Source organism: Mastomys coucha, unplaced genomic scaffold, assembly GCF_008632895.1.
Source record: "Mastomys coucha isolate ucsf_1 unplaced genomic scaffold, UCSF_Mcou_1 pScaffold21, whole genome shotgun sequence".
Classification (NCBI taxonomy): Eukaryota; Metazoa; Chordata; class Mammalia; order Rodentia; family Muridae; genus Mastomys; species Mastomys coucha.
The window spans coordinates 137,092,908-137,111,846 of NW_022196904.1; the positions used below are offsets into that span (position 1 = coordinate 137,092,908).

At 52.8% G+C, this 18,939-nt stretch overlaps 3 protein-coding genes and 2 long non-coding RNA genes across 15 annotated transcripts in view; 2 read left to right on the forward strand and 3 right to left on the reverse strand.

The window, feature by feature from the left end:
- Positions 1-9,607, reverse strand: part of Ehbp1l1 (EH domain binding protein 1 like 1) — a 19,792-nt gene extending 10,185 nt beyond the window's left edge. The window contains exons 1-12 of one of the 11 annotated variants that reach the window (XM_031389354.1): positions 9,083-9,603; positions 6,115-6,172; positions 5,785-5,880; positions 4,952-5,005; positions 4,680-4,858; positions 4,455-4,597; positions 3,935-3,970; positions 3,773-3,841; positions 3,528-3,690; positions 2,971-3,376; positions 643-819; positions 11-168 (exon numbers count right to left, since the gene is read on the reverse strand). In XM_031389354.1, coding sequence (XP_031245214.1) covers positions 11-168; positions 643-819; positions 2,971-3,376; positions 3,528-3,690; positions 3,773-3,841; positions 3,935-3,970; positions 4,455-4,597; positions 4,680-4,858; positions 4,952-5,005; positions 5,785-5,880; positions 6,115-6,172; positions 9,083-9,186 — 1,643 coding nt within the window. In that variant the 5' untranslated portion in view covers positions 9,187-9,603. Of the gene's footprint in view, positions 1-10; positions 169-642; positions 3,377-3,527; positions 3,691-3,772; positions 3,842-3,934; positions 3,971-4,454; positions 4,598-4,679; positions 4,859-4,951; positions 5,006-5,784; positions 5,881-6,114; positions 6,173-9,082 lie in introns of all 11 variants that reach the window. The other 10 variants (XM_031389353.1, XM_031389351.1, XM_031389358.1 and 7 more) reach the window with 10 other exon arrangements.
- On the forward strand, positions 4,269-6,021 carry LOC116103410. The gene is made up of 2 exons (XR_004123468.1): positions 4,269-4,715; positions 5,698-6,021. It is a non-coding gene; the product is annotated as an uncharacterized LOC116103410 (long non-coding RNA).
- Positions 9,608-11,434: 1,827 nt separating the features above from the next.
- On the reverse strand, positions 11,435-13,521 carry Fam89b (family with sequence similarity 89 member B). Its single transcript, XM_031389363.1, has 2 exons — positions 12,583-13,521; positions 11,435-12,216 (listed from the first exon to the last, which is right to left on the reverse strand). The coding sequence occupies exons 1-2, from the start codon at positions 13,099-13,101 to the stop codon at positions 11,938-11,940; spliced, it is 798 nt and encodes a 265-aa protein (XP_031245223.1). The 5' UTR covers positions 13,102-13,521; the 3' UTR covers positions 11,435-11,937.
- Positions 12,824-15,432, forward strand: LOC116103413. The gene is made up of 2 exons (XR_004123469.1): positions 12,824-13,121; positions 14,555-15,432. It is a non-coding gene; the product is annotated as an uncharacterized LOC116103413 (long non-coding RNA).
- On the reverse strand, positions 13,666-15,130 carry Znrd2 (zinc ribbon domain containing 2). Its single transcript, XM_031389362.1, has 4 exons — positions 15,006-15,130; positions 14,775-14,926; positions 14,574-14,658; positions 13,666-14,071 (listed from the first exon to the last, which is right to left on the reverse strand). Exons 1-4 carry the CDS (start codon positions 15,022-15,024, stop codon positions 13,728-13,730), a joined length of 600 nt encoding a protein of 199 aa, XP_031245222.1. The 5' UTR covers positions 15,025-15,130; the 3' UTR covers positions 13,666-13,727.
- Positions 15,433-18,939: the final 3,507 nt, after the last annotated feature.

Consider the following 18,939-nt stretch of genomic DNA (forward strand, 5'->3'; position numbering starts at 1 on the left):
GGCAGCTCACATCTTATCTGGGTAGAATCGATGTAAAATAGCACAGAAGGCCAGGCCATTGCGCCAGGACGTGGTGAAATTGGTGATGCAGACACCACGGTAGCCGTTGGTGACCTCTTGGCACCACTCCAACAGGGACTGGCTGGAGCTGACCAGGGCAGGCGGTGCCTGGGGACACAAGGGTGGACTGAGAAGATGTATTCAGATAACTTACATCCTCTGCTCTTTGGGGGAAGCTGGCACAATGCCACCCCAGCTCTGAGCTTACAAGGGCCACCAGAGAGCACTGGCAAGAGCACTGAGGCCAGGCAAAAGGGTTTCCAGCTTAGGGTAGTGGAGTTATCTGCCAGGGTGACCTAAAGGGTCAGTGGCACCCAGGCAAGGTCAGAGGTTACCGACAGCCACACCTCAAAGTCAGCTCAGAAAACCAGCTTAGGGGTATGCAGCTCCATGCAGCCCAGCAGGGTGGGAGGGCCAGGACATCCTGGGGGGTAGAGGGATGATGGACCTTCTTAAAGCTGAACCCCTGCCCCTAAAAATCCCACATCTCAGTCCACCGGGTGGGTCCATGCAGAGCCACTGTTCAATCAGCCCCAGGTTAGTGGGAGAAGCAGACTGGCACCCAGTGGCCCCCAACCCTACCTGGCTGCCCGGCAGCCTCCTGTCCTCTTCAGGCTCCTCTGGGGAAGAGGCCCCTGAGGGCCTGGGGACCCCAGCCCCTGCCTCACTGGCCACTTGTGCCTTACTCAGGCTGGCCTCCTTGGGGCTTTCATCAGCTTCTTTCCCCTTCACGGTTCCCAAGACCCCAGATTCTGCTTCCTGGGTCTCAAAAATATCAGATTTATTCTCTGGAGACTCAACCCCCTCCATCTCTGCTTCCTGTTGTCCCAAAGTCCAAGATTTGGCCTCTACTAGCCCCAAAACTTTAGTTTCTGGCTCTTGTATTCTGGATACCTCTGGCACTATTTCCTTGGCCCCAGAAAACCCTTGCTTAGGTACAGGGACTTCTAAGGCCTCATATTTAAGAGCTCCCCAAGATCCAGGCTTCTGGACCCCCAAAATGTCAGTCTTTACCTCCCCAGACTCCAAAACTATAGTCCCTGTGCACTGGGCCCTCAGTGTCTCAGCCTCTGGACTGGAGACCCCAAAATCCCCTGGTTCTATTTCTTGGGCCTGAGCCATCTTTGCTTCTGTCTTTTGGGTTTCTAACATCTTAGCTTCTGCTTTCTCAGCCTCTCCTCGAAGAAGCTCCAAGTCTCTTTCTTCTGTCTCCTGGGCGTCCAGAATCTCAGACTTTACTGTCTCAGCTTCTAATTCTGGAATCTCTGAGCCCTTCTGGGTCCCAAATAACTCAGAATTCACTGTCTCTACCTCTGGAATCTCCCAAACCTCCATTTTTCTCTTAGACTCTTCCATCTTAGCTTCCAACTCTGGAACTCCTGAACCCTCAGATGATATTTCCTGGCTCTTCTGTATTTCAGATTCAGCCCCTCTAAACTCTGTCTGTGATATCCCAGTGCCTCCCACCTCTGTTTTCTGGGCCTCGAAGATCTCAGATTCTGGTATGTTGGCCACTACTCTCAGTGCCCCAGAACTCCCAGAGAGCTCCTTGGCCTCCAGGGCCTCAGCTTCTTCAGCTTCTGTCTCTGGGACTTCTGAAGAGCCAGCCTCTGCTTCCGAGACCCTGGCTACCTTAGTTCCTATTCCCAGCACCTTCCAAACCTCTGGTGCTCTCTCTGGTGTCCCTAAGATCTTGGCTTCTGCTGTCCCAGTATCTACCTCTAGAACCCCTAAATCTCCTTCCTCTGTCTCCAGGAACCTGTCAGTTTTGGATTCTGGTATCTCTGCTTCTATCAAAAGTTCTCCACAACCTGCTGGTATCTCCTGGGTCCTCAGTATAGCATCTTCTGCTGCCCCTATCACTGAAACATCTGTCTCCTGGTCCCCTACTGTTCTAGGTTGCATCTGTGGGGGCCCTGAACCCTCAAATACTATTTTGTGGACCCCCAATGTCTCAGTTTCTACTGTTTCAGTCTCTATTCTTGGAACCCTCCAAATCTCCACTTCTGTCTCCGGCATCCCCAATTTATCAGACTCTACCATCTCTGCCTTCATTGCTGGAGCCTCCAAACCTTCAGCTGCTACCTTCTGGGACTCCAGTATTCCAGCTTCTGCCTCCCCAGTCTCTGTCTTCTGTGTTCCCAATGTCTCCACTATCCCATGGGTTTCTAATATCTTAGTTTCTGCTGTCACTGTCTTGATATCTGGAACTGTAGAACCCCCAATTTCTGTTTTCTGAATCCCAAATTCCTTAGGCTTCCTTATCTCAGCCCCTGCCCTTGGCATCCCCCGAACCACAATCTCTTTATCCTGGGTCCTCAACACTTCAGACTGTGCTGTTCCAGCAGCCTCTGACCCCAGAACCTCTGATCTTGCTGCTTCTGACTGTTGAGCCTCCAATATTTCAGATTCTGCTGTGCCAGTTTCTGTATCTGGAGATCCTGGTATACCAGCATCTATCTTTGGTGTCCCTATAACCTCCCACTGTGCCGACTCAACCTCTGTTTCTAGAACCCTTGGCCCCCCAACTTCTTCCTCCTGAGCCCTCTGATCTCTAGATATCACCCCCTGGCCAACTGATGGGACTCCCTGAAAGTAGCTCACCTGGGGCCCAGCACTTGCTGCTCCAGCAGAGGGGCCCTGCTCCAGGCCTGTCCTCCCAATAACAGGGGTTTTACCCCTCACCTCTGCACTTTCTTTCTCCTGGCCTGCAGGCCTGGCATCCCTGAGGTCCCCTAGATGCTCTTCAGGCTCAGTTGTAGGTGAGTTCTGGTCACTGGGAGCCTCTTCCTGGGTCCTAACCCCCACCCTCCTCTGAGCACTCCTAGGAGGGGCCTCAGGAGTTTCCCTGAGGCTTGCCATGGGCGTCAGCCCTGCAGCCTCTGGTCCCTCTGTGGCTCTATGTTGTACCTTTGACTTCTGTTCAGCATTTACTTGAAGTTTCGAGCTCTCTCCAGCCTCGCCAGCTGTGGTGTATGACTTCTTAGTGTTCTTCTCTCTATTCCCTGCCTTACTAGCCCCTGGCCTGTCCCCAGTGTCCTCCTCTTCCACTTTAGATCTTTTTCCTCCCAGAGCATCTTTGGAGCCTCTGACCTCAATGTCTGATTTTGGCCTGGCTCCATGGGCCTCTGTCCCTTCCTGAGAGCTTATCTGAGCCTGGGTCTCCCCAGAAGAGCCCATTCCTCTTGGAGGATCCTCTGAGGTATTGGGGAGCTCATCCCCACTGCAGGGGACTGGGGACGAGGGTGTATCAGAGCCTTTCCGGAGCCGAGGGGCAGGGGTGGGGACCATGTTCTGTCCTGGCTGCCCAGTGGACCTGAGGAAAAGAGCAGAAACAAATGTTGCAGGCTCTCCTTTTAGGACCCACGCTGCACCACCTTTTAGAATGCTATGGCAGTAGAGGGAAGGATGCGGACTGGGGTGTGTGTATCTGCTTCTAACAGCAATGGAGCTGATATCATCCCTACCTTGTCTCTGGTGGGGATGCTGGGGGCCTTGGGGTTTCAGGCCCCACCTGGCCCCCGGGTATAGCAGCTGGTTCTGACCCCTGGCCCCGGAAGGCCCTGGCCGGGGGCGCAGGGGCACTCACAGGGGCAGGGCTGGTGTCTTCAGCACTACAGGGTCTGGCAGCTAGGGGAAAAGGGAGGGGACACTGAGGACTGCATTGTGACATAGGTCCAGTCCCCAACCCCAGTCCCAGACCAAGTCTCACCTGCCTGCTGGGGCCGTGTGTGGCCTTCATCATCTTCTTCAGAGAGTGTCTTCAGCTCTCGGGACATATCTGAAGGAGGGATCCATTGGAGGGGTATAATCAGGCCAAGGCAGGACTCTACAGTTTGGCCCCACCCTGACCCAACTAGAGTTCAGGGCCTACCTGGGAAACGCCCCAGTCTCAGGGCACAGCCCCGGCCTTGAAGAAGAGAGGCAGGCCCACAGATGCAGAAAGAGAAAGAGTGAGAAAGAACCACAAAAATGAAGAACAAAAGACTTTAAGGAGGAGAGGGAAGGGACAGCAGAGGGAAGGGACAGCAGAAGGGAGGCAGGCAGACTGAGCAGAGGGTTGGGTGGGGGGTGGGTAGGAGATCAGACAGAGTCATGTGACCCAGCTTCTCAGGCCTGGTAGGGACCAAATGAGCATCCACCCAGAAATGAGGTAGCCAGGTATATGGGGTAGCATTGTGGACCTATTCTGCAGGACTCTGTTTAAGACTGATATACTACGCACAGGACCAGGACCACACTGGGACAATGAGAGCTACAAAGCACTACCGAGCACCTGTCACTGGGCATGTACAAGCTAGCCCTGCCCCAGAGCAACCAGCACTGGGAACCTAGGAATGCTTCACTCATCTTGGGTCCTGGCAGTCTCAGCCCATAGGTGACTGGGAGCCCACCTGACTGGGGGCCTCGAGCTCGGACCTCAGGAGCCCCAGGGCCGTTGGCTTCCTCCTCATCACTTTCAGCAAAGTCATCCAGGTTTCCCACATCACTAGGCTTCACACTCATGAGGCTGGCCAGACTCTGCATGTCATCATCCCTGTGGGTTTGACATCAGAAGTAAAGGCTGGGATCAGAGATCACGAGCCAGGGAGGGCCAGGGAAGACAGGTGGGCACTCACGTGGCACGGCCTTCACGGAGGAGCACCCCAGAAAGGGTGAGGCTCAGTTCAGCATGCACTACCTTCACAGATTTGGGCTTCAGCCGCAGTCGAAGTGGAACCTGAGCAGGCACGGGCCCTGCATGGTGGGCCAGGTTCACATCAACTGTGGCCAGTACCTTCCGCTGTCCTTTGGATTCCTGTGGGCGGGGGAGGGGGAAGACAGAGGAAGGAGTGTCAGTTGCTATCCTGAGGCCCCTGAGATCCCAGGTCCAACCTACCCAGACACTCACATTTTCAATAACAAAAGTCCATTCTTTGGTTTCATACTGGTCCACATGAGGGTCCTGGAGAGGGGAGCATCTGTGAGCATAGAGTTTCAAGGAGGGCAACACCAGAAGAACAACCTGCACTGGTTAGGGGTGGGGCGGATGTTCCCTCTCGAGATGCACTCTGGCTTCTCTGAGTGTGTGTGTGTGTGTGTGTGTGCATACACATACATATATGTTTTGTTTTGTTTTTTGAGGGGGGTTTTCGAGACAGGGTTTCTCTGTGTAGCCCTGGTTGTCCTGGAACTCACTTTGTAACCAGACTGGCCTCGAACTCAGAAATCCACCTGCCTCTGCCTCCCAAGTGCTAGGATTAAAGGTGAACACCAGCACCGCCCGGCTACATATATTATTTTTAAAATATTTATTTTTCTTTTATGTATATGGGTGTTTGCCTGCATATGTGACTGTGCACCACATTTGTGCATTGCCCCTAAAGGACAGAAGGGGGTGTTTGATCCCCCCTGGAACTGGAGTCACAGATGGATGTTAGCTGCCATGTGGGTTCTAAGAACAGAACCCAGGTTCTTTGGAGGAGCAGCCAGGGCTCTTAACTCCTAAGCCATCTCTTCAGTCCTTGTATCCTTGCTTCTGATCCCAGGTGGCTTTCTTACTACAGATTAGGTAAATACTGCCCCCTCCAAAACCACTTCAGCCACTGCAATAAACTCACAAAATCTTTGGTTCCACCATTTTGTTCTTTCTTGTAGGAGAACAACCCTCCAGGGGCGCCCTGTGGCTACCCAGCATCATTACTCTCTGCCCTGCCTGCCCACGTCTGAGCTCTAGGAACTCACCCTGTACAAGGTCACCGAGATGTCCACGTTCTCAGGAACCATCCACACCACAGTGCCACGGTATGGGTTCTGGATGCCAGGCTGCCAGCTGTGGGCCTGCAAGAGGCAGTAGGAGCCCTCCTGAGTCTAACTCTCCCCTATCACCACCATGCCCTTATCTTCTTTCCCCTCATCTTCCTTTCTCCCTGTAGACAACAAGATGGCTTGAACCTTATTATACTCCCCCATCAACTTCCATCTACCTTCTCCTTGGCTCATCTTTGACTCCGTTCCAACCTGGAACAACACTCTCCTGCCCCCCAACTTCCCCCCCCAACCAATCTTCCTCACCTTGGAGCAGATGCGTCGGTTCCGTCGAGTCCACACCACCACCAGCTTGTCGGGCTGCCTGGAGGATAGGGAAGCATGGCTTAGCTAGGCTCAATCCAGCTTCCCCATCTTCTCTTCCTCTTTTTTCTAGCTCCCTGGGCGTCAGGGGGTCTCCCCTAGTTCTCTTCCCAAGGAGAAGGCATGGGCAGCTTCTTATCTAGGGCCACAGGGTGTAGGTGGAGCTGCTCATGTAGGGTGGGGCAGGGACCAAAGGGCAAAGGCCTGGACAGTGGAGATTGGAACGTGGTCTATGAAAAAGACAGTGACTGACAGGGATAGCCACATGCACACATGTGCATACACAGAAACATGGGGAGACAACGTCTCAGTGGTAAAGAAGTCCATTCGTCCAGAAAGACTTGCAGAGAGCTTCTAGAAGCTCAGCCCTGTTCTGAGGGCAGAGCAAAGGAGAACGACTCAGGACTCGAGGGCAAGGAAGGTAGAAGAAAAGTACAGGCAAGAAAATCAACCTGGCTAGCTGCTGCAGATCTTTAATACCAGCACTTGGGAGGTAGATGGAGGCAGGTCTTTGAGTTCAAGGGCAACCTGGTCTATATAACAAATTCCAGGACTACTAGGGCTATAGGGTAAGACCTAGTCTCAAACCAAACCAAACAAAAACAAAACAAAAACAAAAAACAAATGGGCTAGAGAGACGGCTCAGGGGTTAAGAGCACTGGTTGCTCTTGCAGAAGTCCTGAGTTCAATTCCCAGCAACCACATGGTGACTCACAATCATCTGCAATGGGATCTGATGGCCCTCTTCTGGTGTGTCTGAAGAGAGTGACAGTGTACTACTCACATACATAATATGAATAAATCTTTTTTTAAAAAAAAGTGTGTGTGTAAGAAAATAAGTAAGTGACTTTTAGGGGGCTGTAAAAGAGCCTGCCTGGGGTCTCTTTGAGGCTGGGTATCTAAGCAGAGGAGGAGATGGCTTTATGTGCAGACCTTCAGAGAAGGCTCCAGGTGGAAGAACTGGCCAAGTGTAAGGATCTGAGGGTAGGAGAGTGGCAAAGGAAGATTGACAGTAAGCGGGAGGAGTGAGGCCAGAGAAGCACAGGGTCAGCTTGCCATTAGACATCTCTTATGCACAGAGGGTATGCTGTGGAGAGCCCTTTGCTGCACTCAGTGGCCCTGAGCAGGGTCGGGCAGGGCTTCTACTTCCTCAAATCCAGGGCCACTGGCCACCACTCTTAAAGGATGATGGCAGTGGGGCCCCAAGAAAGTCTGAGGAGACAGCTAGGCTGAACATCGAGCATATGCTACAAAGACTCAGGGGAGGCAAACACGTGTGGCAGATGTACACAGAGAGAGCTGCTCAGGGCAGGGCCCTGACAAGGCGCTGACCCCTGGCTGGGCCCTAACAAGGCGCTGACCCCTGGCTGGGCCCTGAGGACAGGGCCTCTTGGGTTAGCATCTGACCTCTGCCCAGGAAGGTAGGGTTGGTCAAGGAAAGGATCAGGCAAAGGCATTGTGAGCGCATTCCCTGCCTATTTCCAGCCCCACAACTAGATGCTTAGGTCTGCCTAACTCACTACCCCTCTAAGAGGCTGGGGCAGGACAAGTGGCTTACTGTTGTTAACCCTTGAGGTTTCTGAGACACAGAGAAGTAGGCTAGATAAGGTCACAACAGCTGAGTCTAGAGTCCTCTGACCCAGAAGTAAGCAACCATCCCCAAGCTCCAAACCACAGGCAATGGCCCCAGCAAAGCCTTCCCAGAAAAGGGAAACAGCAAGGGTGCCAAGGGAGGGTGTGGCCTGGTTGGGCAGCCTGACTCAGGCCGGCACGCCTCCTTGGGAAGCCATGACCTAGGCAGGGGCCAGCTTCCTGTCTTGGGCTCCTGGCTAAGAAACCCAGCAGGCCTTACCCACGTTGTTTGTGACTCAGCCCACTGACACTGTCTGGACAGTTTGTCTGCTCACCAGAACCATGCCCAGCGTCCCTCTGGCCTCACCCAGAATGCTGGGGCAGGAGCCAGAGGCCAGAGTTCAAGTGCCAGCTCTGCTGTGTTACCCCAAGTAGTTCTTATTCTCCCTCACCCCTTACTGTATGAAGGGCCTCCCCGTAAGCTCAGCAAGTTCAAGGCCAGAGATTAATGGTGCTACCCCAAAGACCCCAGCCTCTGCTCCTTCACCCCCCTTTAGACCCCATGTTTCCGGCCTACCTCAGCTCTTCCCCCCTTGGGAGTCTATATTTAGCCCCGTCTGGCCTATGAGGCCCCCACAGCTGTGCCCTAATCCAGCCAAGGGAAGCTGACACCAGTGAGCACGTATATTTAGGGTGTGACGCAGGGGCCTGGGCAGCTGCCCGGTGGGGCATGTGAGCCAGATGCCCCCAGGGCCCTTGATAGTCCCAGACCAGACCTGTACTCTCTTGCCTGTTGTACCCTCACCCAACTCTCTTTCCTTCCACAGACCCCTCTCCTGAACCCACCACCTCCTAGGACCTCAGGCCCCTTTAAGCCTCTCCCCGCCTCCCTCTTCATCCCTCCAAGCTCAGTTTCCCCTTTTAAGGACATTGTGGAGACATCACCAGCTCTGGGGCCCACTCTGGCTGAAGGGGGAGGGGCAGAAAAAGAGAAGGCCACATCTTCACCATGAACTGGACTAGGAACCATTAAGTCTTTTCCATCCAAAGCCACCTGGAGACCTAAAAGCTTGTTCTGTTTTCCACTGCCACCCTGGACCTGGCTTGAGGGCTTCTCCCTCAGTCCCAACCACAGTTGATTTAAATGTGGGCACAGGCAGATTCTCTTGCAGCCTCTGAGTCTTGTCCCCCCAACCTACAAGGCACGTCAGTGCCTGGAATACCCAGGATGGTAACCCCTATAGCCGTTAGACTTGAGGGGATTTTTTTTTTCAGGTTCAAACTAAGTTGAGTCCCACATCAGTCTTAAGGGACTCCCTCAGGCCCCGCTTCTACTCACCATTTCTTGGTGCACTCCAATACCAGTTCATGGTAACATGCCACAAACTGGAACTTGGCGGCCCGCTTGCCCACCCGCTGCAGGCGTTTCCACACTGAAGTCATGGCCCGAGCAGCTCTCCCCGACCTCTTCTCAGGCTCGGGACTCCCGCTTGCCCACCACTGCTGGCTCAGCCAGGGTCTCCATGGTCTCTGGAGTTCTTTTGTCACCCTATCTGTCTGCCCCGTCCGTGTAGATACGTCTGAGGTTCGGACCTAAGCTGTGCTTGCTGGGGTGGCCGCCGAGGTCCGCCTGATGGGCTGGCTGGGTCTGCGGGGCGCGTCGTGGAACGTCTAGTTGGTCCGAGCTCCGAGTTGCGAGCGCGCTGTTTCCTGGAGCCGCACCCCCACCCCCACCCCCATCCGAAGGCGGGCGGGGCTGCAGCGCGGGGCGGGGCGACCCTGCTTCCGGGACCTAGCGTCCGGACCAGGACACCCGGGTACCCGGTTTGAGGGGGCAGGGAATGAGTCCCGATGGCAAAGCCGGTTTGGAGGGCGCCCGCGAGTCAGATGGGGTTGGAGGGGAATGTGTGAGCTTCAAGAAGTGGCAGCCCTCAACTTGGTGCCGCCCTCCAAAAGAGCTGCCTCGACCGTCTCCCTTCCTGCCAGCAACCTAGTGGTACTACTGCTTGGTACCCCGTTTCCCAAGCTTGTAAAGTAGAGACCTAGAAAGGAAAAGAACTGTCCACTGAGCCAGAGTTAACGGTCCTTAGCTCAGGGGTGGGAGACTGTTAACGCCCATGTCTTAACCAGAGAAGAAAAATGCAGAGTCCGGGAGCCAGCCTTGGTGAGAGATACCTGACTTCTCATATGGCACAAGGGAAAACAATCCTCACTTCTCACAAGCGATAAAAGGTTCAAATGCTAGTCTTTAATAAAGAGTGCCACTGTGAACAAAGCACTCTTTGTTCCCACACTCTGAGCCTCAGTTTTGAAGTCTGTTAAATGGAGCCAATTACAATTCGATCTTTTATGATCACTGAAGTTTGAAGCCTGGGGAAGCGGCTAGCTTAGTGCTGAGCTGATTTTGCCATGTCTCGTTAAATGCAATCCTTTATCAGGACTAGAGAAAATATGTACATGGGTGTTTTCCCTCCTCCCCTGGGAAGGCCCTGGGGCGTTAACTGTTGTGTTGACACCTAGATTAGACTCTTTATCTCTCACCCATCCACTTCGAACTGCAATGAGCCTTGCAAGATGTTTTATACCCAGCTAGAGAGATGGCCTAAAGCAACACACCAATGTGTTCTCTCCCTGCCCAGTGCCTGGTAACCCTCCGTTTTTTAGGATGTCTGGTCTTCCAGGAATGCTAGCCTGTCGGCATCTTCAACAGGCAAATGACTACGGTAGCGGGTGGGGGATGAGGATCCTCGGGTGCAACTTTGAGAATGTGCAGGCTTCTTCCTGTGGGCTGGACACCTGGGTTTGTCTATCCTACTGGTGTGGTCCTCTGCTTCCTCTGTAAGGAAGCACTTTACATACAACCCTACAGTCCTTCGTGCTCAAGTCTCAGGGGAGGCTGGGTGGTCTGAGACTGCCTGCAACAGAGGTGCCTGAGTCTTTAGAAACGACGCTTTAGGGGCTGGAGAGATGGCTCAGTCGCTAGGGGCACTGACTGCTCTACCAGATGTTGTGAGTTCAAATCCCAGCAACCACATGGTGGCTCACAACTATCTGTAATGAGATCTGATGCCCTCTTCTGGTGTGTATGAAGACGGCTACAGTGTTCTTACACATAATAATAAATAATAAATCTTAAAAAAAGAAAAAAGAAAAGAAACGATGCTCAGAGCCCTGCTGCCATCTCCCTTCGAAGGCTTGTCTACAAACTGAAACTTGTTTACTCCTTTCGACCTCCACACTTCTCCTTCCCACCACCCCCTACAACTCACGGGGCACCAACTCCAAGGCTCTTCTGGACCTTTCCCCATTCGTGGGGGTGGGCCCCTGGGTCAGCCAGCTCCGGCCCACCCATTTCCTGTGCCAACTCCGCCCAGCACTGGAGGTGGAAAGTTTCTCTCAAGATGGGCGGCTCCTTCCTTCCCAGAAGGCTCAAAGCAAGGCGGAAGGGCAAGCTGGGTTCCAAAACATAGAGCCCAAGGGGAAGAGACTTGACCGCCTTCAAATTGTTGCAGGCCCAGGCTCCCGCGGACTGGAATGCTTCCAACCTTGCCCCCAAGAGGGAAGATTCGCATCCCGCGCCCGCTAAACCTTTCACTGGGGGGGGTCTTGGGCGCCACCTGCCGGCAAAACGCAGACTACACTTGCCAGAAAACTATCCTTAACCCAGGCACCAATTAACCAGGCAATCAGAAAACAATGCTGAAATTGTTTATTTATTTTCCCGCCCAGGAACTGGCCGCTAAACTTAAATATCCAGCATAAAGACCTTAGCCTTCTGATCGTGGGTGGCTACAGAGGTGGGTTCTGGAGCCCTTGTCCCAGGCAGTGAAACCCTGGGGCCACAGGTAGGGATGCCCCTGAGCCAGCAGCTGCAAGAGGCAGCAAAAGACGAAAGAGATGGAAGCTAGGCACTCATCCCAGTCCCAGAGATGCGAACGGGAGTGCAAGACGCTTTGGGCCCCACAGTCAAACTAAGGGCTGGCCAAGCTAGGGTGCACACGTGGGAGAAGTGGAAGCCCAGTACATGGGCAGAGGCTGCAATCTTGACCGCTTTGCCTGATGGGTATACTGCCTTGCCCTCCTGAAGTGAGGTGAGGTGGTACCGGTAAAAGAGCAGGCACTGTCGACTAAGGACTTGCTGAAGGGCAAGTTTTGAGCCTTTTGTATGGGTGCGTTCCTATCCATCTCAGCTTTTCAAAGGCTGATTTGGAAGGCATCCTGCAACCACTGGTCACGGGCATTGTGAGTCTGGGGCACGGTGAGGGGTGGAGGGTCTGGGGGCAGGCTGGCATCAGGAGGCTCATCATCATCAGACAGGCCGGCATCAGGTGGGTAGGAGCTGTCCGAGTGCAGAGAGGATGACAGGTCCTGGCACAAGCTCAGGTCTTGGCACAGATGTTTGTAGTCCTGGATCGACTCATACAGGCCCCACAGCTGGCACAGCAGGGACATATCCAGCTGTCGTAGCCCCACCTGCAGACAACTGACAGTGGGCTGGAGTTGGGGGATCCAGGCCCCCAGAATCCCCACCATGGGCGACAACCCTATCCAATCTTCCTGCACCTTCTTAAGTGAAAGTTCTGAGAACAGATGGGATTTGCCAACTGTGAAACCTTTCAGCCTGTCCTTGTCCCTCATTAATATAATGGGATAACATTGTCCAGCAGGATGAAATCAGGCAAGTTTTAAAAATTGCAACAATTGCTACACATATCAGAGCTGTCCTAAAGCCCCGTGACCAGATGCTTCCTGCTGGACCTGAGATGAGGAAACGGATCCCACACTTATCTCTACCCTCTCTTCGGAGCCAGTACCCTGGCGGGGCGCCCACCTACTCACCATCTCCTTGCGCAGCGCGGCTAGTGCAGAGTCGAGGTTAACCGGGCGGCGCGGGCCCGCTGCAGAGCTTGAGTTGGCAGATCCCGCGGCGTGGCGAGGACCATCCGGAGCGCGGGCGGCACGACTCAGTTCGTCGTGGATGCGGCTCCGTTGGCTGTAGACACGCTCCAGCTCCCTCCACGAGCCCCCACTAGCGTTAAGGAGGCCGCTGAGGCCGCGCGGTAGCGGCGGGAGCCCGGCCAGAGCGCAGCCCGCGCCACCCGGCGCCTCAGTTGAGGGCAGCCCGTTCATAGCCAGGCCAGCACGGACCGCGATGCCGCCTGCACCCCTCCTACGTCTTCGGCGGACTGCTACCCAGAGGACTAGCTCCGTGTGGCTCGGCCTCCGGAGAGCCCAGCCGCCGCCCGCAGGTCGTGCTTTGTTCCGTCCCAGGATCCTCCGACTCCGCCTATGCTCCACCCCCTCTGCATGGGTGGGGCCTCTCTTAACGCGGCGATGACCCTGGAGCCCAAAACCCATCTAAGAACTGGATGGGAGAGGTGAGGCCAAAAAGGGTCAAAAACGGTTCTATGGCGACTCTTTTTGCTGCCTCATTCCTACACAATGTGTTCCACACGATTCCTTTCCCAAGCAAGGGATTTTAAAAGCCTGGGGATTCGGGAGGCCAGAGTCTGGGGTAAGACTGTGCCTGGCTCTTAAAGCACATCACTACTCTCCCCACAATTTGTCAGCATCCTTGTAGCCATAAGATGGGGTGAGATGGTAGAATCAGGATGGCCAAAGGAGGGAAAGGTGGCTACCAAGGGGACTGAAACTTCAAATGGCACTCAGGTCCAGAAGGTGGAGGAAGGAGGTATTGGATCAGAGACAATGATAGCGGCCCAGCCTTTGAGGAGACTGAGGTCACTCCTTGGACTAAGGTGTCACTTACTCCTCTGCCATTTACTCCTTGTCCTGAATGCAGAACCTCATCATTCAGGCAGAAAAAACCATGGAAAGGTGTGATGCCAAAAATAAGAAAAAAATGTCGAGTAGAACTGGGGCTTGCATGCACACTCAGAACCAAGAAAGGAACAAACCACACGGAGGAAAAGCTGTTTTTCTAGAGGGTTTTTCTCAGGGGAACAGGGATCAGGATAGAGGTCTCAGTGCTCCAGCTGCTTCAGGCTGCCCAGGGCCTCAGCACAAGCCCGGATAAGCCCACAAAGCTGGATACTAGTCTCCAAGGAGGTGCTAGAGCCTAGCTCAACCGATGCCCAGGTTAGCTTCTGCAGGAGGGCTGTCTGTGTGGTAGCCACCACATCTGTATTTGGTGGCGCAGCAGGAAGAGGAGGCCCCTGGGCTGCCTTGAGCCCGGCTGCAGCTCCCTCACAGTGCTCTGGACGGGGTACTGGTGGCTGGGATGGAGGCCGAGAGCTTGAGGCAGGCTCTGTAGTTGAGGCCAGCTGGTGTTCCCGAGCTTGAGAGAGAGCTGCCTGTGCATTCAGAGCTAAAACAAGAAAAAGAGGTGGAATAATCAGGATGCCAGGTGCACCTCTCCCCGGAGCCACTCGCTCTTTACTGGTACCCCTGTACTTCTGGTGTTTTCTGTGTAAGCCAATCCGTCTCCTCTCTACTCTTCTTTCTCCTTACACATGCTTGCCAAACACTGCCCCGCTGATTTACACTTGAGTACCAGTGGCTTGACAGTTGACCTGGCCTCATTTATGCATCGAGTCTATGCCAGTAAACTGGGACCTGTACTTCAGTAGTAAAGTGCTTGACCGACATGCACAAGGGCCCGGGTTGCACATCCACTCTATACGTGGAGATGGCTAATTTGGCTTGGACTCTTCCCACAGTGTCAGAAACAAAAGGCTAGTTGTTTTTCTTGAATCAAACACCTCTCTAGGGCTGAACCTTATATGCCACAGCACGCAGGAATTTCCACGGTCACCTCCCAGGCTCACTGTTCACGTTCTTCTCCCCGTAGTGCACACTCGGACCCTCACCCGGATTATCTTTATCTACGTCTGAGTCGAGCTCCTGACAAGCCACGCAGTAGATTTTCCGCTGTTTATCTTGCAGGAGGATCGTCTAGGAACCAGAAAGTACATGGACATAGGTGAGCCTGAGGCAGGGTCCACGGGAGAGAGAGCTGAGGAAAGGTCGGGCGGTCTAGTCCGCGGCCTCAGCCTCATCACTCGCCTCACCCCGCAGTCCGCGCACGTGTCGCCTAGCATGCGGTAACCACGGAGCAGGTAGTCGCCCATGAGACGAGAGATGCGATCCTGCCGCTCCCGTCGCGCCTGCAGCACCTTCGTCTCAGCTTCAGTCGGAGGCTCCCAGGTGAAATCATCGACATCTAGAGGAAACAGGCACGGGAGATGGAGAACTGCCTCCCGCACCGCACGGCCACTGCCCAAACAACCCCTAGCGCTCACCTGCACCGTTCAAGGCCATGTTGCCGTGGTCACTGCTGGGCTCACCGGAAGTGATGCAAATAAGACGCGCCCCCACTACGGCTCCGCCTCCCACGTGTAGTGGCTGAAGGCGGAAGTGACGTTTACATGGTCTTCCTGGCGCTTTACTCAAAGGGGGGCGTGTCTGCTGCACCTTTAACCCTGATTTACAGGCCCTGCTAGTAGCCAGGACTATCGATAGGTACCGCAGTCTCCCTGGTAACACTTCAGTACTCGGGTGGCTTTTCAGAGTCTCCATTTCTACTTGCCGCTTTTCTACTTGCGGCACATAGAGTGGCCCTTTGGTCTGTGAAATACCCGATTCCTCCACACAGGTGGAGCAGGAGGCAGGCGGGACCATGATGACATCTGCCCAGCAGTCACTGCAATAAAAAGTTCTCTGCGGCCGGGTAGTGGTGGCTTACGCCTTTAATCCCAGCACTTGGGAGGCAGAGGCAGGTGGATTTCTGAGTTCGAGGCCAGCCTGGTCTACAATGTGAGTTCCAGGACAGCCAGAGCTGTACAGAGAAACCATATCTCAAAAAGCAAAAATAAAAATAAAAGCCGGGCGGTGGTGGCGCACGCCTTTAATCCCAGCACTTGGGAGGCAGAGGCAGGCGGATTTCTGAGTTCGAGGCCAGCCTGGTCTACAGAGTGAGTTCCAGGACAGCCAGGGCTACGCAGAGAAACCCTGTCTCGAAAAACCAAAATAAATAAATAAAATAAAATAAAATAAATAAAAATTAAAAAAGTTCTCTGCGAGGGCACAGAGACTCTTTAAGTCTTTTGAACTAGGCTGGCTACACAGAGGTCGTTTTCTGCTTATTTCAACACTCCTACCTGTTTGCATGTTGGGTGTCGTCTGTCCACCTCTACCAATGCCTAGAACTGATGTAAAGCCTGCTGTCTTAGTTAGGGCTACTACGGCTGGGATTAACACCATGACCAAAAATAACTTGGGGAGGAAAAGGTTTATTTCACTCACAGTTCCATATAACATGTTCATCAAAAGCAGTGAGGGCAGGAACCTGGAGGCAGGAGCTGATGCAGAGGCCATGGAGGGGAGCTGCTTACTGGCTTGCTCCTCATGGCTTGCTCAGCCTGCTTTGTTACAGAACCCAAGAGCACCAGTCCAAGGATGACCCCACCTAAAAAGGGTTTGACCCTCCCCCATTGATCATTGATTTAAAAATACTCTACAGGAGGGCCCACCGGATCTTAAGAAGGCATTTTCTCAATCTAGATTTCCTCCTCTCAGATGACTATAAGGCCTGCTGGTGAAACTACTCCTGTTTTGAGTGGGTTACAAATAAATTAGCAGTGCTTCTCATAATCCTGGACACTTTGCAGGACCAACAAGTAATTAAAAGAAGAGCTGGAAAGAGCTCAGTGGTTAAGAGTACTGACTGCTCTTCCAAGCAACCACATGGTGGCTCACAACCATCTGTAATGGGATAAGATGCCCTTTTCTGGTGTGTCTGAAGCCAGCTACAGTGTACTCGTGCATAAAATAAATAGGAGGGGAAGGAAAAGGAGGAAGAAAGGAGGTAGAAAGATAGCTCAGTTCTTAACATCATTAGTGGCTCTTGCCTGGTTTCGGCGCCCAGATTGCACTTGATGTCTCACAACCAGGCAGAACTGCAGTTCCAAGGGATCACAACCCTCTTCTCTCCTGTGAGGGCATCAGACATGCACACAGTGTACAGCTTTGCATGCAGCAAAACACACAAACATAAAAATAAATATAGCTACACATGGTGGAACATGTCTTTAGTCCCTTTACTCAGGAGGCAGAGGCAGGCAGGTTTCCGTGAGAACAAAGAAAAATGGCGGGCTGTCGAGATGGCTCAGAGGGTAAGAGCACTGATTGCTCTTCCTAAGGTCCTGAGTTCAAATCCCAGCAACCACATGGTGGCTCACAACCATCCATAATGAGATCTGATGCCCTCTTCTGGTGTGTCTGAAAACAGCTATCATGTACTTACATATAAGAAATAAATAAGCTGGGCGGTGGTGGCACACGCCTTTAATCCCAGCACTTGGGAGGCAGAGGCAGGGGGATTTCTGTGAGAACAAAGAAAAATGTCACAGTGTAGTACCCAAGTCATATACTTTCACAGTGTGAAACAGAGAATGACAACAGCAGAGCCCTTCCAGTAACTTATGGCTATAGCCAACAGTGTTTGGCGCTACCCAGGAGCTTAAGTAGATGCTCATTCTCTGAGGAAGCTGCACGGGGCTTCTGATCTTAATTCACTGTTATTGGCTCTTCTGGGGTTGTTTCCATTTCAAACAGAAAACATTATCAATTATTGCACTGTGGACACAAAAAGTGCTAAGCCTCTGGTGCCCAGGCTACCACAAGTCCAGCTTGCGACATTTCCCAGGAGCTGACGCTGTGATGAGGGAGCCACAGTACACCTTGCATTGCCCCCGCTCACCCCAGAGATGTTAAAGGCATGGTACCTTCAGGTCCCATTGACAGGCTATGGTGCTGTCTCACAGTACTGCAGTGGAGTGGCTTTATTTTGGCACAGTTTGCAAACTCTAATGATACCACTGTAGTTCTTGAGATGAATCTGTGTCATTGAACAGACCCTTTACAACTAACAGCCTTTTACCCCAAAATCCACTCAACAGTAGCTGATAGCCTGGATGTTCAGCCTGTCCTTGCTCTGCGGTACTGCATTGTTGAGTGCTGAAATGACTTCCTCAAATCAATTCAAAAAGATTTCTGGGAGCTAGAGAGATGTCTCAGTGGTTAAGAGTACTGCCTGTTCTTCCAAAGATCCTGAGTTCAAGGACCTCTGGTCCTTGGTTCCAGCAACTATATAGCCACTCATAAATATTTATTCATTTGTTTGTTTGTTTGTTTATTTAGTTTTTTTGTTGTTGTTTTGTTTTTTGAGACAGGGTTTCTCTGTGTAGCCCTGGTTGTCCTGGAACTCACTCTGTAGACTAGGCTGGCCTTGAACTCAGAAATCTACCTGCCTCAGAAAGGGCTGCCTCATACCTTGAGTGGTGTGTAAGGAAAGACATCAATGAGCTCTTGTCCCTAACCCCTTCCCTCTGGATCCTTCGTTACCAACTGCTCCTAAAATTGTCAGAAATACAATAGATTTAACCACGTTCTGGATCTCTTGTTCATCACTAGATAGCTGAAACCTTTAGCTTTCAAAGAAACCTTCCAGGGAGGTGAGAAACAGTAGTTTTCCACAGAAGAGTCATCAGGTCAGCTCCAAGTCAATGTCCTAGGGAAGCGATGCTGCTCTGGGCCTGGGTTCTCACAGGTAGACTTTTCCCACATGCAAATTGTGAGAGGAGTGCTGTGGCAGACAGACTCTGGTGCATCAAGTGTGGAGAGGGCTGGGGATGTGGCTCCAGTGCAGAGCACTTGCCCAGGATACTGAGGCTCTAGGCCCAGTCCACAGAAGGATGGGAATGTCAAGTGAAGTTCATTTAAGTTCATCGAACCCTGTCAGCCCTCATCATCATAGGAGCCACAGTAAGTGTCACAGCTGAGCTACCCACAGTGACATGCATCTGTAATCAGGAGGCCAAGACAGGAGGATTGTTTTGAGTTCAAAGCCAGTCAGATACATTGTGAAATGCTAGCTCAGAATATAAAAAAGTGGCTGAGAATGTGACTCAGTGGTAGCCTGCCTCCCTATTACATTCCAGAGCCTGGGTTAGACCCAGGCATTACCAAAGCTCATCACCAACAGAGAGTGGCAGAGATATTCAGTGCACTGTCTTTGGAGAGAGACCTTCAGGGCATAATTGTCTCTCCACAGGTCTCTGTGGCGCCATCGCTTCTCTTTAGACTTCATGAGCAGCCAGGAGTGATGGCACATGCCTTTAATCCAGCATGCAGAAAACAGGCAGGGGGACTAGCCTGGTCTATATACTGAGTTCC

Excerpts from the sequence above, each read along its gene's own strand:
- Fam89b (XM_031389363.1), bottom strand. The coding sequence starts at position 13,101 with ATGGGTTTTGGGCTCCAGGGTCATCGCCGCGTTAAGAGAGGCCCCACC. Across the intron at positions 12,217-12,582 it reads CCGCGCTGCGCAAGGAGATG|GTGGGGCTACGACAGCTGGA; the intron begins GTGAGTAGGTGG and ends AGTTGTCTGCAG.
- Znrd2 (XM_031389362.1), bottom strand. Across the intron at positions 14,659-14,774 it reads ACACGTGCGCGGACTGCGGG|ACGATCCTCCTGCAAGATAA; the intron begins GTGAGGCGAGTG and ends TCTGGTTCCTAG. Across the intron at positions 14,072-14,573 it reads CGTAGATAAAGATAATCCGG|CTCTGAATGCACAGGCAGCT; the intron begins GTGAGGGTCCGA and ends TTCTTGTTTTAG.